Source organism: Setaria viridis, chromosome 4 (assembly GCF_005286985.2).
Source record: "Setaria viridis chromosome 4, Setaria_viridis_v4.0, whole genome shotgun sequence".
NCBI lineage: Eukaryota > Viridiplantae > Streptophyta > Magnoliopsida > Poales > Poaceae > Setaria > Setaria viridis.
The window spans coordinates 10410378-10434685 of record NC_048266.2 but is presented as its reverse complement, the minus strand read 5'-3'; the positions used below and the strand labels follow the sequence as shown (position 1 = coordinate 10434685).

At 42.2% G+C, this 24308-nt stretch overlaps 1 protein-coding gene across 3 annotated transcripts; it reads right to left on the bottom strand.

Annotated features, from left to right (window-relative positions):
• Nucleotides 1-1668: 1668 nt before the first annotated feature.
• Nucleotides 1669-23624, bottom strand: LOC117852787 (uncharacterized). 3 transcript variants are annotated; one of them, XM_034735043.2, is made up of 41 exons: nt 23386-23624; nt 22489-22605; nt 22339-22400; nt 21088-21293; nt 20282-20998; nt 19994-20196; nt 19442-19641; nt 19270-19334; nt 18380-19179; nt 18155-18252; nt 17862-18047; nt 17605-17785; nt 17336-17503; nt 17214-17257; nt 17041-17097; nt 16798-16894; nt 16528-16700; nt 16237-16450; nt 15931-16056; nt 15759-15848; nt 14706-14822; nt 14516-14596; nt 14317-14424; nt 13981-14150; nt 13747-13825; nt 13589-13663; nt 11297-11394; nt 11093-11200; nt 10963-11020; nt 10666-10887; nt 8538-10578; nt 8328-8411; nt 8122-8202; nt 5870-7996; nt 5659-5727; nt 5339-5509; nt 5188-5235; nt 4914-5099; nt 4510-4764; nt 3015-4427; nt 1669-2916 (listed from the first exon to the last, which is right to left on the bottom strand). In XM_034735043.2, the coding sequence occupies exons 2-41, from the start codon at nt 22591-22593 to the stop codon at nt 1799-1801; spliced, it is 12501 nt and encodes a 4166-aa protein (XP_034590934.1). In that variant the 5' UTR covers nt 22594-22605; nt 23386-23624; the 3' UTR covers nt 1669-1798. The 3 variants fall into 3 exon arrangements, with proteins under 3 accessions (XP_034590934.1, XP_034590933.1, XP_034590935.1); XM_034735042.2 differs by having other exon boundaries at nt 20282-21007; nt 23386-23623; XM_034735044.2 differs by having other exon boundaries at nt 18380-19167; nt 20282-21007; nt 23386-23623.
• Nucleotides 23625-24308: the final 684 nt, after the last annotated feature.

Sequence of the window (24308 nt, the reverse complement as noted above, 5' to 3'; positions counted from 1 at the left end):
ATATGTCGGCTGATGCCATGTGAAGATCAGAGTTCCACGTCTTGATACCACCAAGTATTCGCTGGTCAGAAGAACAATCTAGACCCTTCCTCTAGACCCTCTAATAATCTCCCTGATGCTTGACAAAAATCACTCTAGCTACGTCGTGACTGATTGGCCGTCGCTGACTTTCACCACCGACGCCGCCGTCACGCCGTGCCGTCGCTTGCACGCGCGAAATCCTCTGATCGGGAGATGCTCCTGCAACTCTGCAAGCACCCCACGGCTAGGTGAAATTGTGAAAAATAGTCTTGGCCTGACCCCGTGCGGCGGCGGCGGCGGCAAGGGCCGGACAAGGACAACAGATGTGTTGGACTGGATCGCGGAGGCGCCGACCACGGATCGGTCCTCTGTTAGTGTGGTGTGTGTGGCAGGGCCTGTCATCTTTTTTCTTCCAGTTCGGAATTCATGGCGCCATGTTGCAGCATTCATGGATTGGTTAACCAGCTGAACGGAGCTGCAGGATTGGGGTCACCACGAACTGTGGCAAGACGGTGGTTTTTATGGGCCATTTTCCGAGCCTACCAGCTACCAGCATGTTTACCTGGACTTTTGGGTTCGCGTTGGCGCCTCGCGCCGCAGCGGGGCGCTGACTCTGGTTGGATCGCCAGTTCGCCACATTATTTGCGTGGCCTACGGCCGAAGAGGCTCAACGTCTCGCGGCTCCGACGTTTGCATTGGGTCGGTGCCCACGGTCAGCGTCTCCGCCGGTTTGCTGCTGGTGCTGGGGCTAGACTATGTGCTGGACCCGAGGCTTCTATCGTTGGGCTAGTCGAACACTGATAAGCACCGCGAGTCTATTCTCTAGACCAGCTACTAATTGGTGCTCGTCTTCCGCCACGTACCAGAAGCAAGATCTACCAGACCAGTCGCTGTTGCAGTTGCGAGCATGACATCGTGCATCCCTTCGTTCTTTCACCTACCTTACCAACCCTTTCGGTGTCTACGATGGATACTCATCCCGTCCTAAATTAAAATTAATATTGGACATATCTAGATATATAGGAAAAATTATATATCTAGAAAAGTCAAAAGGAACAGTAATTTAGGATGGAGTAATGATGTATTCGTTGGGACTACAAGTCAAGTTCCAGGAGTAGGCACGCCAACAAAGACGATTCAAATACACGTTTAGTTCAACATGAGTCGTACCTTTTCCAAAATGAAAACACAACCGCATACCATCATACAGATAGTGGAGCGTCCCGTGACGCACCTATTTCAAGATTCTAGGCGAGACAAGTAGGCACGCCGACATAGACAATTCAAACGAAGAAACAAGCTAGACTGAATTAATTCAACATAGTATTGGACTGCCAAACTTAGTAGTTGACCTGTTTAATTGCTGCCGTCCACCTCTTAAGTAAATAAACTTTATAGATCAGTCCAGTCTAAAACCTACCTTTTCAGGTTAAAAATAGATCTACGTGCATGATCTGTTGCCTTATCCGTCAAACTGTAGGGTTCTGCAATGCAGATTCGAGTCTGGAACAAAACAGTTATCAACTCAACAGGACCACCGAAGCACCATACTAACAACATGATACGATGTGATGCGGATCAAGCAACACATATCAGTACAGCAAACATTCACACGTTAGAAAAGAATTAACTGCCGTGCGCCACAACTGCTGTAATCTCAGCACCACGTAAACTAACATTAATTTCAGTGAAAGCTTCCATGGGTTACAGCTAAAGCACTAATAGCAGTTCTTACTTACACAGATTCTAGTAGTTCTTAGTACAATATTTGCATAATTTACTCTACACCTCCATCACCATCTGCATCCTCACCTTCACCTCTAGGCGACGGTAATGGTTGATCTGAACCGCCTTCTGTTGCATCTCCAAAAAGTTCCGCAACAACAGCAGCCCTCGCTGACTTTGCTTTTTCATCATCCCCTGACAGGTCAGTGGTTGCAGCTTCCTTTCCCTCTTGGCTGGGAAGCTCACTAGATGATTCTACCATAACCACAGCAGACACTGGTTTCGCTTGCCTTTCAGTGTTGGCTTCGCCGAGTTCTGTATTTTCACTACCAGGGGCAGGTTCAGCATCAGCAGTATTTTCTGTCTTTATATTTTCATCATTTCCCAAAGCGTCACTGATTGGAGCCTCATTTACCTCTTGGCTGCTGGGTGGCTCACTAGATATGTCTACCATAGCCTGACCAGCTGGTGTCAATTGCAGTTCTGTATCACCTCCAGCAAGTCTTGAAGTTTCACCATCAGGAGCATGTTCGGTGCTCAGAAGTACCTGAGCAGCAACAGTAGCCTCTTGCACCTTTGCATTTTCATTATTTCCTGGAGGGCCAGTGCTTGCAGCTTCCTTCGCCTCTTGGCTGAGTGGCTCACTAGATATCTCTACCATTGCCTCACCAGATGAAGGTGGCAATTGCAGCTCATTTTCATCATTTCCTGGAGGGTTAGTGCTTGCAGCTTCCTTTGCCTCTTGGCTGAGTGGCTCACTAGATATCTCTACTATTGCCTCACCAGATGAAGGTGGCAACTGCAGCTCCAAGGCAGCTTCACCAAGTTTTGCATTTTCACCACCATAAGCTGCATCAGTGTTTAGCTGTCCCTGAGCAGCAGGGGCCTCTTCCATCTTCACATCTTCATCATTTCCTGAAAGGTCAGTGCTTGGAGCCTCCTTTACCTCTTGGCTGGGCAGCTCACTAGATACGTCTACCATGGGCTCAACAGAGGAAGGTAGCAATTTCTGTTCAGTGTCAGCTCCATCAGATTTTGCATTTGCACCACCAGGTGTAGACTCCGTGTTTAATACCTCGTCTCCCACTATAATGGGAACATCAGCTACAGCAACAGGCTGAGTCGTACATTGCATCTCACGCTCATCGAATCCCATCCCTCGATTCAAACCTAGAAAAATATATTTACTCAATTTAGGTGGGTCAAAGATAAAATATACAATCCAAGCGAATCTGTGGAGAGAAACAGAAAGGGAGGGGGGAGCCTACCTTGAGAGTCATCTGTCTCATTCGCCAGTTCCACCTTGAGTGGTGATGACTCTACTGGAATTGGTACTTCACCAGATACATGGGACTCAGTACCTTTGCATACTTCGCTGATGATAGTAGTATCATTAGCTTCTGCGTCATCCCCTTGCCTAGCAACAATTTCTGATTCTACTGGCATCGACACAGCACCTGATGCATGGCCCTCAAGATCTCTGCATACTTCGCGAGCAGTATGAGCATCATTAGCTTCTTTACCGTCCTCTTGCATAGGAACAGCAATTTCTTGAATGGGCTCCGATTCCATAACAGTTTCAGATGGAACAACATTATGATCCTCTGCTGCACATTCATCCCCTGTACTCGTTGTCAGTGCCACTTGCATAACAGAAGTTTCATCAACTGGCTTGGGTTCTGCAACACGCTCAGACGAGGCAGTAGGGCTACCATCTTTAGGTTCTGAGACATCATTTTCCAAGTTTGCTATGGATTCCTCCTGCATAGGGCCAGAGATCTCAGCTGCCTTTGCTTGTGAATCAACAAGTTGAAACAGGATTGGTTGCTCTTCAGGAGCTTTAACCACTTCTTCAGTCAGGTCTGCTCCGCTAGCAGTAGCAGCATCACCACTGGCTGTACTGTTGCTTTCATGCATAGAGCCAACAGCATCTATAATTTGTTCTTGGTTTGACATAGCTTCTTGAGTTGATTCCACACCAACTAATACCATTGATGCAGGCGCATCTGAACGGCTATCTACAGTAAGCCCTTCTACACTAGTTGCTTTTTCATGGGCAACAATTTCCTCTTGGTTTGAAATGGTAGCTTCTTGAGTTGATTGTGCAGCGATAAGTTCAACTGAAGTGGGCACTTCTGAATGGTCAGCCACAATAACCCCTTCAACACTAGGTGCTTTTTCACACGCAGTAACTAATGTGGAACATGATGTACCACAGTCATCACCACGTCGCAAACTGTCATTTTCCTCATTCAGATCACCTGTTCCAATTGCTCCTTGCTGATCAGCAATGGAAGTTTCCTGGACAACCATCATCTCAATCCCAACACCACTAGAAGATTCTGTCTTGCCAACACAAGCAGTTCCAGCATCACCAATATCTTTATCGGATTCAACTGTCACTGCAGTAGTTGCAGGAGAATCATTCCCAGATTGCAAGGGGCAGCTTTGCCAATCCATGTCAGTATTCTCTGGAAGAGTAGAGGTGGTTTGAGTTGATGTAGTTTCTTGGCTATCAACACCAGCTCCTTTACTATCCACAAAATCACCACCATCAGCTGCTCGGGCAGAATCATCCAACATTGAGTCTTCTGAAGAAGAATATCCTACTAAAGCCAGATTAGATGCCGCTTGTGCAACTGAAACCATCTCCATTTGTTCTGAACCATGAGCCTCAATACCTGAAAAGCCATATGCAAGTGAGTACCGCACCAAGATATGCAATATCAACATTAAACAATGCAAAAAGAATGCCATTCTCACCTTTTCCTTGTGTTCCCTCGTGATCAGCATCATCTGCAGCTTCCTGGACACTAACTGTTCCAATATCACCACCACCAGAAGATTCTAATTTGCCAGCAGAAACAATTTCTGCATCACAGGTATCTTTATCAGATTCAACCATCACCAGGGTAGTTGCAGGAGGATCAGTAGAATGATCCTTGTCTGAGGCATCATAAGGGCCTTGGATGCCCTCTATGTTAATCCCAGTAGAATGATCCTTCTCACCCTCAAAATCTGTTTTTTGACAAGTTGGTAGATCCACACAACCACCACTACCGATGTCAGTAGAGATAAAAGTTATAATTAACTAGTAGCTTCTTCAGAAATTCAAATATTGCACAAGTATCAGCATAAAAATGCGGAGCTAGATATATAGTTCTTACCATGCAAGTCAGTTCCAGGTGATCCTTTTTCTCCAGATTCAGTTAATAGAGGAGCATGTGTACTTACGCCACTCTCATCACCTGTTTCCTCATGATCAGCAATGGCAGTCTCCTTGACGTCCGCTGTTTCAATCTCTGCAACCGAATCAAGTTTTATTTGTTTTTCTGAACTATTAACCCCATCACCTGGGAAAAAACGAAACAGCAAAGGCACGCGTAAATATTTTATGTGAATATGCTGTTTTTTATTCAGAGTTTTAAGCAGTGTGCACACCTGGTGAAGATGCTGTTTTTTGTTGTTCTGAACTATGTGCCTCCACACCTGAAAAAAAAGGCAGATGCACATGAGTGCCTAGGCCCATACATGCATTAAACGATGAAACATACATGCATTGTGCTGAGGAGAGCAAGGCGGTGAGGGTTACCAAACAAGCCGCTTCCAGGTAATGCAGGAGTCTGTGTACTTATGTCATTCAGATCAACTGTTCCTCTTGTTTCACCATGATCAACAATTGCAGTCTCCTGGACGCACAATGTGTCAATCTGTGCATCTGAAACCGTCTCTGTTTGTTGTTCTGAACTATGAACCATAATATCTGAAAAAAGAAGAGCAAAGAGTGATAAGAAATGCAAGCCACTGTTACTAGTGACCTTTGAAAAATAACAGCAAAGGATGTACTATTCTCATCTGATCCAAGAATTATGGCATGCATGTGTATGGGCACAAGGGGAACAGAATGAGTACCTTGCACATGTTCATCATTAGCAGGTGAAATCGTCTTTGTTTGTTGGTCTGAACTATGAACTTCAGTGCCTGAAATAAAAGGAGTAAAAACAGAAATATCAGCAATTGTTGTTACTATGACCGCTAAAAACAACAGCACAGGGCATATTACTCTTCCAACAAAAAACAACGGTGTGTGCATGTATGGGTCACGTGCACGTGATAGAAGTACCTGGCATATGTTCTTTATCATTTTCAGGTGCTACTTCTGAAGTTGAAGCCATATTGGTTTGTTCAGTTCCATCAGGCATTGCAGGAGCCTGTGTGCTTATGTTTCCTGCACCAGACTGAATAGAAGATGCTGCCTTGATCTCTGATGACTGCATTTCCATCACCGCTTCACCAAATGAATGACTCTCAGAATCATTGCATGCTTTGTAAGTAGCAATAGTATCATTAGTTTCTGTAGTATCCTCTTGCATAGGAATAGTAGTTTCTTTATTTGGCTCCAATTCCATGACAGTTTCAGATGAAGCATTGCCATCCTCCACTGTGCAGTACCCATCTGACTTTGTTGCCTCCGTTTCCACTTGAATAGCAGAAATTTCACTGGTTGGATTGGATTCTACAACAAGCTCGGATGAGGCAGTAGGACCACCATGCTTCAGTATTGAGAAGTCATCTTCCAGCCCTGCAGTCTGAGATTCATTTAGCATAGGACCACAAATCACAGTTGGCTTTGCCTGTGTCTCGACATGTTCGGATGCAGCAGATTGATTTTCTGGAGAATGAACCATTTCTACAGTCTGTTTTTGCCCTTCAGCAACAGTAGAATCACCATCAGGTTCTGTGTTGCAGGCATCCATGAACACCACTGCGTTTGCAACAGTAGTTTCTTGAGTTGGTTCTACTGGTGCTTCCAAATGGCTACCTGCAGTAAGATCTTCAATAGGTGTTTTTTCACACACAAGACCCATCATGGAACATGATGTACCAAGAACATCACGCTGCGGACTGCCAGTTTTTTCATCCAAATCCCCTGTTTTTTCTGATCTCTCAAGATCACCAATGACAGTCTCTTGGATACCCACTGTTCCAGTCTCAATAACAGAAGATTCTAACCTGCCAGGACAAACCATTTCAGCATCACTAGTAACTTTATTAGACTCAACTGTCGCCTGCATACTTGAAGGGGGATCATTTCCAAAATGCAAGGTGCAGCTTTGCTTATTCAAATCAGAAATTTCTGAAGCAATAATGGTGCTTTCTTCCATCGGTTCTCGTGTGCTGTCAACAGGATTAACCATGGTGTCTTCATCTTTATTATTAGAATCATCATTTGTATTGCTATGGGTTCGATTGTCAGCATCAGCCCTAACCAAGGTTTCTTCACAAGATACCTGGCCTTCAAGATCATTATGTGCTTTGCAAACTGTGGGACTGCTATCGGTAGGCACATCAACTTCTGCCATGCTGGCCTCTTTATCAGATTGGGTGGACAAAGCATCCTGAGCTTCCTCAGGGCCATCAGCATTCATGGCAGCATGGGTTTCAACAGTAGTTTCTTTAGTTTCAGATGTATCACCATCGGTGGATAAACCAACGTCTGTTGTGCTGCCCTCTTTCTGAGATTGCATGGACGAAGCATCCAGAGCTTCCTCAGGACCATCAATATTCATGGCAGCATGGATTTCAACAATATTTTCTTTACTTTTAAATGTATCACCATCTACTTGAGCAGAACAATGCTCATTCAAGTACTCTGAAGGAGAATTTCTTAATAATGCTGTATCATGAGAAGTTTCATGGTTCTGACTATGAGTTTGATTGTCTCCAGAACTCTTATCCAATGTTTCTTCCATTTTCACTTGTTCATTCCTATTCTCCACAATCTCCACTTGATCTGGAGGCTGATCTGACTGAGTGGATTGTGAAGTAGCAGCCAAATGACTGGAAGAAGCCCTAGAAGTATCATCAACTTGCGTGTCATCAACTTTCACATCATCTTGCTTAGAACCAGTGACATCAACACCAGTGGCTTCACTGCGCAAGACATAATCATCTTCTTTGGTGGAGCCACGAGAGTATTTAGCTGAACCATCATGAGGGGCTTTGCTATCTAGTAGCGATGCATCAGACTGCCTTGCAATTTCATCCGTACACGGTGCATCTGACTGGCAAGCAACACTGGTATCAATTTTGTCCTGCAATATGTCTGTTGCTGCACTAGAGGTAAGTATATTAACATCAGAAGTCTTAAGACGCACTTCGTGCGTTGTGTGTTCTTCATCATTTGAAGGTGCTGATTCTGCAGCTGAGACTGTCTTTGTCGGTTGTTCTGAGCTATCAACCTCTACACCTGAAAAGAGGAAGAGTAAACTTATGCATAATGACCGTTGAAAAATAGCAGCAAATAGTGTTCTATTTTTCTCATCTGGGCAAAGAACTGTGGCACACAAGTGGGTGAATGTGTGTAACAAGTACCTTGCACATGTTCATCATTTGAAGGTGCTGGTTCAGCAGCTGAAACCACTTTTGTCTGTTCTGAACTATTAACTTCGGCACCTGAAAACAAAAGGGCACAATGCATAAGAAACATCTGCCATTATTCTATTTTACCAGTAAAAATAACATCAAATAGTGCACTACTCTCCTTGTTCGGACCAGGAACTGCGTGTGAGAAAGAGTACCTTGCAAGTGTTCATCATTTGCAGGTGCTGATTCCGCAGCTGAAACCATGTTTGTTTGTGGTACTGAACTTTTAAACTCAATACCTAGGAAAAAGGTAACATGAAGATGCTGTCAGACACTGTTACTATTGGAATGGAAAATAATAGCAAAGAATGTGCTACTCTTCTCATATGGAACCAGAACTGCAGTCTGGGTGTAATAAATAATACCTTGTAGATCACCTGGAAGTTTTGTTTCTTCTGATTTAGCCATCACAGGAGTTTGTGTCATCATCGTTGTTTCTTCAGTAACTGCTGCGCCTGACGCATGACTCCCCACCGGAATTGAAGTGTCAGAAGACACATGACTCCCAGGATTCTTCTGTGCTTCACAAACAGAAGCAGCGGTAACCTCAGCTCTTAAAGAGTCAGTTCTCTGTTGCTCGACTGATGAAACACACACTGTTGTGGTTGGCTTTGCTGATATGTCCTCCACCTGCTTTGATCCAGTAAGTCGGGCTCGGCGTTCACTTGCAGCTGTTGCAGAATTACTTCTGCTGCGTGATTCCCGAGCCGACCCTTTCCTCCTGCTGCCTGGTGCCTTATTTGGAGCAGCTATATCAACCTCAGAAGGTACTACAGTGGGTTCCTTACCTGAATTCTGAAGCAATGAAGCAGATCGGTCAAATTGAGCACTTTCAGATTTATGATCACTAGCAGGATTTGCACTAGCCATTGCTAAATGACTAGCAGGGACTTCAGAACACACTGCCAAATGGTCCTTCCCAGTCTTAACATGTTCTTGATTTTGGGAAGCAACAGAAACAGGTGCATCAAGGTGCGAATCAACCGGTTTACCATCGACATGAGGATTGGCTGATGTGGCAAGAGTTATTTCAGAATGAGTAGCACGGTTATCTTTAAAACCACTAGGAAGTGTAGCTTCATTGATGGGGACAGCTATAGGTGTGCTTGGTTGAGAATCATATCCAGACTTCTCATGCGATGGTAAGTTAATATTTGGTAATTCATTAGAAGTATTCTGAAGTGAACCATCATCTCTTTCCTTCATTATTCCTGATTTTTCACTTGGGACCATGCCAGAACCAACATCATCAATAGTAACGGATGTGCTGTAACAAGATTTTTTCATAGCCGATCTTTGTCTAGTGCTGACTCCAGTATCCTCACTACCAGATGTTTTCTTTCTGCGGCGACGTGAAGCAGGTTGCTTCTCAACAGGCTTATCTGCCACCACATGTGATGTTTCCACCAAACCTCCTGAAACCACAGGCATGGTAGGTGCAGATTCCACTTGAAGCAATCTAACATTTTCATTAAGAGTATTTGGTGCCAGTGTGGTAGCATTGTCTGACATCACAGTTTCAGCACATATATCTTTTGCCACAGGTGTTGTAATGGTTGCACCTTTATCTCCTTCATGAACAGGAGAAATACGCTTACCGCTATCTGGCAATAATGTATCCAGTTTAACTGTGACCAAATCCTTCTGGATTCCTGCCACTGCCACAGCACTTCCTTGTGATGGGGGAGTATTCACTTGAGTATACGAAGAAACACAACTAGTGTCTGCTACTCCGCTACCAGCTGAAACAGGTGGGTTAAGACCAACATCATCTACACCAGAAGACGTTAGAGATTTTGGTTTTCGTCCTCGTCTGCGAGGTGTTTCTCCTGCTTGGGCTCTCCTGCCTCTAGCTGGTTGATGAGGTACTGCAGGAGCTGCAACATTATGAACACTCTGCAACGACGAGCCAGTGTCTTTTGCTATAGGTCCTTCTGGAACAATGACAGAACTGGAAGTCTTGGTTTCAGTACCAAAGTCTTGATTGTTGATATTATCAGCCGGTGAAATAGAATGTACATTAACATCTGAAGCAGCTGAATGGATCGGAGTAGCTGGTGCATCAGAATTGATGATAGTTGCTGGTGTGGCAGAACTACCATCATGTGTGGTTCCTGTCTCTTGTTTGACAGCATCAGTTGGAGCTGTAGTAGGAGATAAGAAAACATCTGACCTTTTAGGTCTACCTCTCCGCCGTTTTGCTGGTGGGGAGTCGTCAACAGTTGGGGATGCCTCTTTCCTCATTTGTTCTGGTTCTTTTGAACTCTCTGCGAGAATTTCAGGCTTCAGGGCTTTAGGAATATCTGAATCTTTCAGCATACCACCAGGTTGTGGTGAATCAGGAGAATCAACTTGACAAAGTTTTTCAAATTCTTCTTCGGTCCATTGGTCCTCATAAGAGCGAACCTACAAGCATATGTGTATCCATGAATTAGTAAATAGATTTATCAGACTATGATTGAGAGATATGTTAAGAGACAATGTGCAACTGACCTCACGAGCTCGTTTGCCCCTTCCATAATGTTGTGTATCAAGGCCCCCAAGTTCACCCTTCTTCCTCACATTCACCTTTACACTTTTTACATTTGATGGCTCATAAAGCTTCATAGCATGGCAGAAGGGCTTGAGATCATCGTCCGTTACAAGACGAGAAGGCAATACTGCAGGGTCTAGCCCACTAGTTGAACCATCCTGAACCACCTTTTGCCAAGCCTCCTGCAACATAACAAAAATTACAAGGCAGATATGTAAAAGCTTTAGCTGAAAGAAACCTGTACAAATTCAACATACTGTTTCTTCTTCTCTCCTTTGCTTGTCAATAGATTCAAATACGTCAATCTCAGCTTCGCTGCAGTAAGAAAAGTGAAGTGTGATGTTATGTAAATACAAACATTCAGTCTCACATCAAATCAGATCTTACCTCCGTGCAAGAATATCATTCAGAGCGTCATCATCTAACACTGGAGCTGCTTCTTCCTTCTTACACTCACGTAGGAGTGATTCAAGATACTCCCTTCGATCTTCAGCACTGCAATAGCACCCCACATATGAATTAGAGAGGGAGGGGAAGGGGTCTGTCAGCGATGTGGGGCACTAAATTATTTGGGCCAACAGAAGAATTTACCTTGTGTTATTGTCAAAAAAACCAGCAGTTATACTCTGATTAGCAACACCTAATTTGTGTTCTGCTGAAGCCCTGACTTGCTCTTCAACAGTCCGGACCTTATATTCAGCAAAATAGATTTAAAGTCAAAAACAAATTGCATTTTTGAGATTTTTCAGCTCAATTAGAAGAAGGTATTTATTTTGGTTATAAACCAAGCAGTACTTAGTGAGGTATTTAGGTCATTACAAAATCACATAGATGATCTGCTAAGGCACAAACAAATACATAATGAAGAAAAATATCATCAAGAAGTTATGCATATAGTAAGTATCAAAGGCCCAGCTCTATTTGGAACACATAAAAAAGTAAAAAAGCTCTATTCATTAGGATTGAAAAACATCGAACTGTGTTGTGCCTTCTAAGCAACAGCAGAAACAATCAGTTTTACCAAGAGACTCATTAATATACCATGGTTTTCAGCACTTTCATAACTTAAATGCATTTGTTTTTGTTTTCTGTGCTTTCTTAGATGAGTGTGGATTTCACATCAAAGGGCTCCCACACCCTCACTAGTGACTTGAGCATGTCATAATGTTTTTTGATTGTAGATATCAAAGATGGATATTTCCTTATTTTTCACCCATGGCTACTTTGCTTCGCTAGCCAAGCCTTGAAAGACCCATTACAAGAATTTTGATTGAACAAGCGTGAAGTTGCAATATTGCAGGCTTACTTGAGTACTGCATATATGTTTCTTATGGAATTTTTGAAACGTTGCAACATCATTTGAGTTCACTAAAGGGACCGCTGAATCCCATAAACGAACCAATTTCCCTTAAAAAGTTATAGGCACTCATTTCAAAGTTCAAATATGTCACTAAATCTGATCCAGATTTCCATGTTGGAAATCTTATAATCAAAAGTGAAATTTAGTAATTCAACATAATCATATTAGTTTTGAAAAAGATCAAATGTTTTTTCATCTTAATTAAACGTTATATTTTATGTTTTTAAATAAGAATTCGTTGTTATAAGATAGACAATTAAAATTTGAGTTTCAGTTGAACATTCTCAAATAAAAGGTTTCAAAAACATTGTCAATTTTCTTAACTTAATTTGAAACCTCGATACAACCCCATTAATTTTATCAACCCTAAGGTGAGTTGGCACAAGGGAAACACAGGGATATTGTATGCGCAAGAAACGAGATTGAGAAAAGGGAAAAAGAAACACCAGTTCCCCCAAAAGCAGCATGCATGTATCTACCCGCTGGAAAGTGATATAACAAGTATTTGTGCAGTAAATGCTCTCATAAACTTTTTTTGGCATTACATTTATTAGATAATGACAAGGTTGTTTCATGCATGTATCTACCCACAAGGAAGTTATGCAACAAGTAGCTGTGCAGTAGATGTTCTCAGGGATGTACAATGGAGATGCTTAACATGGTGTTTAGGTAAGGAAAATTGTTGTTTGCCGCTATACACACCAGGTGCCCATAAGGTGGATAAGATGCTTAAGTTTGAAATAGGTGCTTAAGGTGTGCTAACATGGTGGTTGAGCATATTTAAGCACCCACTTGCATTGGAGAGATTAACTTTTATGCAGGTGCTTAATGATGAGGTAACATTCCTTGGTGTTTAGGTAAGAAAAATTGTTTGCCGCTATATGCACCAGGTGCCCACAAGGTGGATAAGATGCTTAAGTTTGCAAGAGCATATTTAAGCACCCACTTGCATCGGAGAGATTAACTTTTAATCAGGTGCTTAATGAAGAGGCAACATTCTTTCTTTAAACACATGTGCCTAAGCATCTTGAATTGTAGATGCCTTCAAACTTTTTTGTTAATTTATTTATTAGATAATGACAAGGTTCTCTCAGATGAAATGTAAGCCAAAATAGTATGCAGTTGGGATAGCACATAATGGGCTCTACACCAGTTCAAGAAAGGAGTGCTGGGTACAACCGAAAAAGTTATTATTAGTTCCCTAAAGTGTCAATGTAGTTCCCTCAAGTTGTGACATCATTTGTTTTCTTCCTAAGCTATATTTTCCCCTTTTTTCACCAATAGATATTATTTGCCCTCTTCGATATTGATTTATTGAGAAGGGTGGGCCTGGCACAGTGCTATCTCTCTCTACTTCTGTCCTGGAGGTCCTGAGTTCAAATCAGCATCCTTGAGGCTGCCTAAAAAATCCCTTCCACGGACCCTCACATTGTATGCGAGCTTTCAGCACTGGGTATAGTATATCCATTCAATTTATTAACTAGATACATGAACTTTCAACATAACACCAAAAGAATCATTACCGTTTCTAAACGTAAAACAAGAACCTCCTTCTTTTGACCAATCCTGTGTGCCCTAGCCTGTGCTTGCAGGTCAACCTGGATAATAATCAATTAGGAATGGGTAGTATGTAGTGTTTTATAATATTCCAAGAAAACATTATGACTAGATATTTAGCTACCTGAGGATTCCAATCGGTATCAAATATGATAACAGTATCAGCTGCTTGGAGATTGACACCAACACCTCCAGCTCGAATACTATAAAAAAAGGGGTAGTGAAACATAGCGCTAAGTATTTGTTGGTCAAATAGGTAAATAAGTTTAAAATTAATCAATTCAGTAGCCCAAAGCATGCTTCGTGAGTTCGTTAATCCTACTTTTTTATAAGAATTTGTGATACAATTGTAACATACCTCAGAAGAAAAATGAATGCTTGAGAATTAGGATCATTAAATTTATCGATAAGAGCTCCTCTTTCATGTCCAGAAGTGTGCCCATCCAACCGAAGGTACTTATATTTTTTCCAAACCAGGTAATCCTCCATTACATCAAGCAATCTTGTCATTGTAGAAAAAAGTAGAACCTGCAGGGATTGTAGTTGCTGTCACTGAACCAGAACTAATCACCAGCAAAGGACAAAGATACCAAGAATAAAGAACATTCGAGCTCAACTTATAACTAGAGAAAAAAAGGAACAATCAAATTCTAATGTGTAGAAGTCAAACTAAATCCAATGACTATTCACTCACCCTATGGCCAGTAGCTTTGAGTTTGGGTAGCAGTCTGTCCAACATCTCAAGTTTTCCACAGAGCCTTACAATATTTGGCAGATAATGTTTAGGTAGATAGCCTTCAATCTACAAAGACAAGCCAAACAGTTGATGGGATGCATACAATAAGGATTCAAAAATAATAACAGTGAGGCAAAATGGAAGATTTGCATTCTACCTCTTCAACATGAAGCTGGCTCAGGTACGGATGGTTGCATATGTTCCTCAATTCCATGACAGAATTGTGCACAGAGCGAACCTAAAGATAATAAAGTAGCATCTTAAATGCCAAATCCTGGAAATACTTGGGAAATGAAAAATAAAACTTAGAATAAGAAATCAACTCAGAACAGTCAGCTGCTGCACACCTTAACCGCTCCAATTGCACCAAGATTATCTTCCACCCTTGTCATGAGAAGCTTCTGATAAGCAGATGCTTCACATCTTACAAGTCTTTCAATCTTCTCTGGCAGCTCATTTTCAACCTGAAGGTAGTAAAACACAACTAAAATATTGCACAAATCTTCTGGATATAGACAGATGAGAAAGGAAGGAAGATGATAAGAATCACAAGCTAATGAGCAAATTGCTAGGTGCTAACTAGGAGATCTGCGATGATACATTGCTCCCTCAGATCTTTTTATGCGGCATATTAGGATTTATAGATGACTTTAGAAGTGTACTTTGACCATCAATTTATTTCGCAGTATACCATCAGTTGCCACAAAATCAATGTCACATTAAACAATTTGTGAAAGATAAATCTATTGATATAACTTTCATTGACTAAGTATGCATATAATTTGATTAATTGCTGGCCAACGTTATAAAGTTTAACCTTGTCAAACTCGACTACATCCTAACAAATGAAACAGAGGGAGTACTTTTCATTTTTTAATTATCGATGGTTCAGTACAACTTCAAATTTCAAAAACAACTGAAACGGAATAGAAGACATTTTGGTTGGCTTGATTAAACTGTAAGACAAGGAATGTGCTTGAGACAACACATCACACACTCCCTCTGTTTACAAATGTAAGCTCTTTCCTAATGTTCATGATGCAACCCAACCAATGCCAATATTGTTGAAAAACACAATTCCGAAGGAAGGTCCGTAAGAGAGAGCAAAAATAGTGAATGAAAGCATAACCCATGTGACTTCTCATATATTAGTAGTCAAATACCATATGCCAAAATGGAACATATTTCAAATCTGAAGTTCTGTTGTTTAGCTTAGATGAGACTAGATGGATTCATAAAAGGCACATGGAGGAAAGCTAAAAATAGAGAGCTTTGAACTACCAATCATAGAGAACATAGAGCGGCCAAGCTAATGGAGAATGCAGTGGATTGCTGGAATGCAAATATGTAGTTATTCAACTATTCACCAAAACAGGCATTAAGATTGTGAAATCAAAGACCTTATGCTTAAGTCTTCGGAGTACAAAGGGCCGAAGAACCTGGTGAAGACGGTTTATGATCAGCAAGTTTTCTTCCTCCGAAAGCAAGGCCTTTAAGCAGAAAAGATAATGTAGTCAAACGCCGTTCCAGAGTAGCCCACTATTTAGGAAATCAAATAAAACCGAATGATACCTCATCAGGTGAATTATCACCATTGCTTTCAAATGGTTTGTTAAACCACTGAGAAAAGTCCTCTGATGAATTAAATATATTGGGCAAAAGGAAATTCAAAAGTGCCCACAGCTCCTCAAGATTGTTCTTCACATAAAAAGCACATCAAATTAGCACACACACAGAGAGGCCATATATGGCAGTTCAGTAATATATAACTAATATAGAGGGTAGAGCCATTTTAGACAGCCAACAGTTGGCGCAGACATTACTTGAAAAGCAAAAGACAGAACTAATGTATAACAGTAGAAATGCAAACTTCAGAACCTGCAGAGGAGTTCCTGTCAATAACAGCCGATGGGAGCTCCGATAAAGCTTCAAATCAGCATTGAGCTTACAAGACGCGTTCTTTATGCGATGCCCTTCATCAATTATTATATAGTGCCATTGTATTTTGCTTAGTTTTGGCCTATCATGCTTGTTCATCAAGTACTCATATGTTGTCAAAAGAACATTAAACTTCTGATGAACAATCATCTCTCTGAAAGAAAATAACTAAAGTGAATAAAATCTCCGCATGGACTAGTGCACGATGAATTGAAAAATTTTAGCATTTACTTGAACATTCTGCGCCTTTCTTCTGGAGGACCAGCATAAGCAATTTTGTTTATACTAGGTGCCCAGAAGTTGAGCTCAGATTCCCATCCAGGAAGAACGGATGATGGTACAACCACAAGAAAAGGTCCCCGGTCATTTTTTGTTTCCATAAGGTAGCATAACAGAGAGATTACCTGCAAAAGCAGTAACACAAATAAGGATTTAGGTAATTGTTTAGACAACTACATAACAGATGAAAGCAAGTGCTAAACACACTGCACTAGGTCTTACTTGTACTGTTTTACCAAGACCCATCTCATCTGCTAAAATTCCATTCAAATTATTATTGTACAATGAAACCAGCCAACGCAAACCATTCATCTGGTACCTGTAGAGTAACAAGCAAGTAGCAAACCAACAGAAATGAATAAATGAACAAAAAAAGGAAAAAGAAATAAAAAAATAATGATAAGAATATCTTATCGCATGCAAAAGTTTAAAGGGTCACAAATAGAAGAATGAATAGCAGCTTACTCTCGCAATTTGCCACCCTGAAGATAAGATGGCTGATCATTCACGGTCTCCTTAACACTAGAAAAATGTAAGCAACCATGTAAGAATTAAAAAAGGATTGAGGATCTAAAATCAATACATGCTTATATTTCCCACTGAAAAAAGAAGATGTAATTTATCCAATTTAAAAGTACCTGTGGGCCAGTTGATAGTACTTTTCATTACTTTCCAGATAATGCTGCAAAGAGGACACCCCAGTTAAGTATATCTCAAACACGAACCGGACTGAAATATGAATAACGGAAAAGTAAATAACCTGTGGCTGGTAGCTCTCATCTTCGATGTCGTTTGCAGGGTCACTCTTATCAGAAACATAAGATGCACGTCCATCTGTGGACTTCGCATTCTGCAATTTGTTCCCAAGTTTCTGTAGATATTTCTCAGTTTCACGCAATAGTTGCTTAACTCGGTCAGATTTTGCATCCTACAATGTGGAAACATTAATCAGAAGCGATTCAAACCAAACAAATAGAAAGACTAAAAATGAAGGGGCAGATAAATCAAAACATGGCAAGCAAGACTCACCTTGACCATCCTAAGATATCCCTCAACATCGTTGTTCTTAAGCAGATTGATTTTCTCTCGTTGGATCCTATCCAATTTCTCCCGATGAATTCGCTCTTTCCTCTTGTGAAATTCTTTTATGTACCTATTGAAACCCTTCAAGCGTTCTCTCTTAACCTTGAAGCTGTCCTCAAGTTTCTCTCTGCAAAAGACATCAGGCAGAGATGATTACAGATGGTACACGAGAGTGATGAATACAGTAGAGATTGGTATCCAACCTGTGAGCCTCTATATCAGCAAAGAACTCCTTCTGCCTCTCACGAATTCTCTTTTGCCTTTCTTCCTTCATTTTCTGTTCAATTTTTTCAAGCTGTTTCACGCGCCGTCCATGCCTATGTTTCTTCACTGCTTTGATGCGCTCCAAGTCAGCTGTATTGGGCTTGAAAAAGTCCATCAAAAACTCACTGCGTGATAGAATCAAGAAAAGGAAACAGGAATCACATAGTTAAACAAACAGATTGTCAGATTAAGAAAAGAATAAAATTGATTGGGGTCTCCAATGACAACAAACCTGCGTACACGACGTTGAAGTGGCAGAAGTTGAAGCTTTTTCAATTCAATGACACTCTTTGTCTTTGCGGAAAGATCTTCAGATGAATTAACGCTTTCCTGAAGATGTAGAAATTTTGATAAAATAACGATTAACAAAGGTTATGGAACAGAAATTCTTAATCACATACAAACATTTATAAATGGTGCCTTTCTCATTTCAGACTCTCAAAGGAAGAAGGTAAACCTTTAGCTTCTCATAGGATGCTGACATTCTGCCGTGTAATTTATGCTGCTCCAATGTCCTTTTTTGTTTCTCATTGTACATTCTCTTCTGGTATTCCAAGATCCATTTTTCTGTCATAGTGTGCTTTGGAGGAGATGACGGTAGATCATCATGCTCCGAAAGATCCTCATCTCCTTCATCAGCAGCCTGCTCGGGCACAATGTCTGCTGCGTGGCTACAATTTTCAACATCATTACCAGCTCCAACTGTCTCTGTAGTCTGATCTATTCCAGGCATATTGGAGTTGTAACCATCAACAGGCATATGTTGTGGCTTTGAAGGTGCAGGTAATTCTTTAGTTTCCTGATTCAGATGTTGTCTATTACCACCCAAAGCAGTAGGTCCCAGGCCTCCCCAACTCAAATTACGATTCAAATTTTCAGCATCATTTCTATGAATATCAGGAGCAATTCTTCTCGTATCTCCCTGAAAGTATGACTGCTGTGGTCCAGATGGAATGGGAGATGCAGTTTCCTGGGAACGCATTTCAGAACTAGCTCCCTGCATAACAGAAGCTTTTTGGATGTTTTCTACTTCCATCAAAGACTTCTCCTGTTCAGCTACCTTGATCTTCTTTGTAGCATTTTCTGGGTCTTTCGGAAAGGAATCAACTTCTGCAATACTTCCTGCAGATGTGGATGGAAGTCTAGAGACATCACCTTGCCTACCAAAAACACCAGAGTTCTCCCGACTGCTTCCAGTTTCCTTTCCCAAACCATCAGGCGCTCTGCTCTCACTGCCCCTCTGACCTGCAGTATCACCTGATTTTGAAGTATAGATTCATAATTGATATGACCAAACACAAATATCAAATGGATTGAACAATGTGTTCTTTTCTTAAAAGTTCTTACTTTCTGCAGGAGGTACTCTACCCAAGGCAATTTCAAGATGCACCTTCCTGGGCTGCAAATTATTTCTACAAGAAAAAATAGCCAATATGAGTGCCACAAAATGAAGTTTGGATGTCATGCTCTGAAACCAGGATATACTCAGGGAAACCGGTATACGAAAAGAAATGCAGACCTAAATGCAAGAAATACTAAGCACTGTGCCCTGAGCTGCTTCAGCTGCTGTTCTTTGAATGGTATGTTGGAAGAGGGGTGAGACATTGGACTTGGCCCAGTATTTCTATTCGGAAGTGCAGATGGTCTGCCTTCTTGGAAAGATGCCTCAGCTCTTTGTGGTGCTCTGATAATACCTTGCCTTTCTTGGATGGGATTTCCCTGTAAAGTTGAATTACATTTGTCTCAAATAAGAACTCTTGAAGATTGCATTAACTATTTCAGGTACAAATATAAATGAACAGATGAGCAAACAAAAAGCTCTTCAAGATGGCTCTGGTTGAAGCAGGTTGCACCAGCCACCAGCCAAATGATCAACCTGGTAGAAAACCAGTTGAGGCATCCTCATAGAGATTCATCGGAACATGCATCAAATACATTTTCGTGCAAGCTTACGAGAATGAATCTCCAACCCTCCTTACTTCCAGCGGACAACATATTGTCTAAAAGGTACCATACATGATATCCAAAATAATACTCCAAGTCTATGCACATATTAAAACAACAGCCTTACATGAGGCATCCCAGGCTGAGATGCAACTTTCGGTGTCGAATGAAGTTCAGTGCCAGTACTGCTGGAAGCCAATTCCTTGCCTTTGTCCAGAAACTGTGAGCTACCTCCAAAGGAAGAGGAGTTGTAAGGAGGAATCGGGGGAAATCCCATCTGTGGTGCAGAAGTAGAGTTAAAAGCTCCTTGTGCCCCTACATTCACTTTCCCTGCAATATAAGCAAGTTCATCATCAACAAGTGTATGAACTCCAGTTTCTCGTTAGACCATTATATCTTGGTTAAGTGTAAGTACCTTCAACATTAACTCCAGAACTCACTAAATTGTGATTAGGCCCTTGAGAATTCTTCATAATTGGAACTTGTGAGTTTTGGTTCCAGCCAAAACCAGCATTAAATAAATTTGCTCCACCCTGTATACTTTTCTGCAACTCAATAGGGACACCACTAGAAGCCAGTCCCTCAGGAAAATTTGGAATTTGAGCCATTGTGAATGGATTTGATGGTTTAGTCTTGTCAATAGTCCTCCCAGAAGAAATCAATGGACCTTCCGGGTGAGCCCTGAGAAAAGGTGCACCACCATGTGACGGTGGCACCTGAGCAGTACCACCTTGTACTTGCAGTGAATGTGGTTGCTCATGCTCCATTCCCATGGAAGGCTGACCTTGTCTACCAGCTTTGCCAACTTGTTTCCCCTTTCTGGTATTGTGTCCAGTGGAGATAGCATCTGACTTTGAGTTGTCTTCAGAATGCAAATCTCCAGCTCCTTTTGAATCCATCCTTTTTCTCTTAGAAGAGGTTTTCTTACTTGTTTTCTCATCAGATTTCAAAGAATCATGTGAATTCATAGATCTGGTGTCCTCCATCTGCAGACTTGCAGGGCTTTCAATGCCAGAGGACCTACCGCTCTTTTGTGACATGGAGCCTTGATGAATATCAGCTGCTGGGAAATCACCCCAGTTTGGCCCTGTTGGTACCCTGCCCGAAACAGATGCCACATGCCTTGTCATATCTGTTGAACCTGACAACATAAAAGATGCATCAGGAAGTGAAATTCATATCTCCATAACTATCAGAATTTTTTCTTCTGAAGCTGCTTGCCTGATGGAAACTGCCATAATCCAGCTTGCCCACTATTCTGGGATGCGTCACTTCCAACCATGGGAGACTGGTTACCAATGACCTCCTTGTCTTTTGACATGGCACCACTAGAATCACCTGCGTGAGGGCCACCGGCAAATGGAATTCGCGATGATCGCAGTGCTTCCATATCAATTCCATGTTGGTTTACAACTGTCTCCATAGCCCTGCCGATTCACACAGTATGGAAGTATTTTGAATTAGGAAGAAGCGAAAGCTCCAGTCTACATTGTTAAAATTCTACCTGCTGAATTACCTATCTGCCAATGTCATTTAAAGCATTCATGTAAAAAGTACAGCCAATTGGATTATTTGTTATTACAGATTGATGAACCATAGGTGTGGACTGCGACACAAATCATCTGACACCAAATGAGTCATACCATGTGGTTATAGCACCCAATTCCATAGTGTTACTAAGTATGAAGCGTCTCCCTATACAGGTCACAACATTTGGTACTAGTACATGCACACCAATTTTTCCCCTGGCTGTTGCATGTACAGAAGTCAATATTCATTGTGTGTGCGTGTTAGGGTGGGTTGGGAGGACTCTGCCAGACATCAAATTTTCTAACCCCAAAAGAAGCAAAACACAATAGTTCCATGAATCAATATGGACGACTGAGTGCTGACTACGCAGAAAGCTCCCCAACATCCAAATTCCTTCACCATCTCAACCCAGGATCTGCACAAGGATGAAATGTACCCCCTTTCTTCTTTCCCCTTTCCCAGCAGCCTGCAGATTAGGGCAGCTAATGTATTTAAAAACACACACGGATTTTTTGCGTTATTGGACATTTGGACCCTATAAGGCCCCTCAGGACCTATGTCCCTTCTGTGTGTTCCACCTTTCCTCTCCTAAGTCCTAGTAACTACTAGGGAAATTGGTCCTATAGCACTGAAAGAAACTTGATTCAGTAAAAAATACAATCAAAGGTTCCCTCCATTAAGTTCTGTACCATTCTGTCTTTTTATTTTATTTTTGTTCTCTTTTTTTAAGGGCGCATATACCACCCCATTCTTCGTTTTTGCAACTCCGATATAATAACAATATGGCTACAGATATTAAGTTCAAAAAGACCATGCAAAAAATATTCTGTTCCAGACAATTTAGAGAACTCAGTCCCACAAAGATAAACTAAAGATTTCTAGCCCATATTTAAGTTGTTTTCTCATTTCTAAAGATATTGAAGAACCAAAGTAAATATTCACCTCGATATGACTTGATATGGCAGTGACTGCTCCTTTCCACTTAGTTTCATATGTTGACATATCTGGAACACCAAACAAAAAGTAAGAAGCAAGGTGGCAGAGTTTTTTAGACTTTCCACGCCCTTATGCATTATTGGTTGAGCTGCATACCACATAAAGTTTTGTTGCTAGTTTAGAAGGCTCATCCTTGGACTCCTGAATAAGTTTATGAAGAAGTTTCGCAGCCTCCATCTCAACATGCTGTGATGAAGCCATTTCTGAATTAACCTGTAGTCACATTGAGGTCATTAAAAAATGTAAGAAAAAGAAATACTCAGGGCAGCCTATACTTCATGTTAAACTATCAAATATGGCAGCCTTCAAGCATCACATTCAGAGGTACAGATACAGAGGCATGATGTTTCATGACTATTTTCAGTATTTCATATATATCAATGCACCAATAGCAGATTTAGCAAGCGAAAACAAACATAGCTTCGCAGTCTCATGGCAATCAACACTATAACTTAGAAAATATTGACCTATTTTGTATGTTCCACTTTATCTAGAGTTTGGATTAAACGAAATCAGCTTGCGTTAGGCTAGCATTTAGCTGAAATGTTGTTTGGATAAAACTGGCTGTATGCAAAACAGGTATAAGTAGATAGTATTTACATAAACCTATTTCCTGAGTTTTCAGAGCAGGTTTTTGGTATCCAAGCTTTATACTAACCCAAGAAAACATAGTTAGTCTTTAAAACCACTTTAACTAAATCATGGTTTGCTTCAATTCAAGATCCAAACAACCCAGCATTGATGTACCAGACCAAGACGCCACATGTTCGCTCAAAGCTACTGAGCAGCTGGACAAACCAACTAGATCGACCCAAAAACCTCCTTGCATATTTCTCACCCAAAATTAGACTCGGAGGCAGTAACCCTAGCTGGGAAACAGAGCTACACTGATCGCGACCACGATTCCCAAATCCGCGTACAGGGAGACCAAACCTACACCTCAGGTGAGTTCAAGCTAGAGGGGAGACACCCAAGCAAGCGGCGGCGACTTACAGTGATTGGGGATCGGGGAAAACCCTAGCGGAAAGGAGGAAGGGAGAAAAGCCGGAGCCGCCGCGCGGGGGAGCTGGTGGTCTCCGGAAGCGGCGGCGGCGGCGGCGGCGGCGGGATATTCGCCGGCGAGCGCGGCGCCGGTGGCAGCGGAAACGCGTGAGCTAGGTGCCCGAGCTCGAGCTCGTCGCCTCCGCCATTTCCAGTTTCCCAGTAGACCCCTGCAGTGATGCTCTTTCTCTCCTTCCGTGTGGTATTCGGCTTATAGTAAAGTCTTGTGTATGGGCTCACCTGCGGGCTGACGGCATCTCTTGGGCCGGGCTTTAGGAAAGAGTTGGGCTTGCTCTTTCTCGCGCGGGTCGCCGTCGGTTCGTGTTTGAGAGAGAAACTGAGGATGTGTTTGGTTGCTTTCGAAAGACTAGTTGTGAGCTGCGTGATCTGGAAAGATGTTGGAGGTTGTGAGCTGTGAGAAAATTGAAAGTTATTCGGTGAAACAGCTATGGCTGTTTGAAACACTTATGAGTAGACCCCACGTGTTATTCACAGTCCACCCCATTCAATTCTCTCCCTCTCTCACTGACGAGCGGACCCCACTCGTCAGCATCTTCTTCTTCCGCTCTCTTCCCTCTCACAACAGTGTGGTGGGCAGCAGCGCAGCAAGCCAGCCCGTGTGGAGGGGCCGCAACACAGCAGCCGAAGCGGCGGCCGATGCGGTGTGTGGCGTCGCCGGCCCCGAGTTGTGCCGCCGCCGAGAGAGGAAGGGATTGGAGTAGGGCGCCGTCGGGAGGAGAGTAGGGGCGGAGAGTAGGGGCCCGCTGCCTCAGCCTCACCCGCGATGGAGACCCCACCGAAAGGAGAGCAGGGGGCCGAGAGCAGGAGACCTCCGGGGCGCCGCCGCCAACGCTGTCACCGAGCAGCGGAGCGAG

Bases quoted from the DNA above. Each gene is read 5' to 3' on its own strand.
- LOC117852787 (XM_034735042.2), bottom strand. From the start codon at position 22,593: ATGGCTTCATCACAGCATGTTGAGATGGAGGCTGCGAAACTTCTTCAT. The intron at 14,425-14,515 runs GTAGAATGCAAA...TTGTCTTTGTAG, and splicing joins GCCAGCTTCATGTTGAAGAG to ATTGAAGGCTATCTACCTAA. The intron at 4,765-4,913 runs GTAAGAACTATA...GTCAAAAAACAG, and splicing joins ACCTGGAACTGACTTGCATG to ATTTTGAGGGTGAGAAGGAT.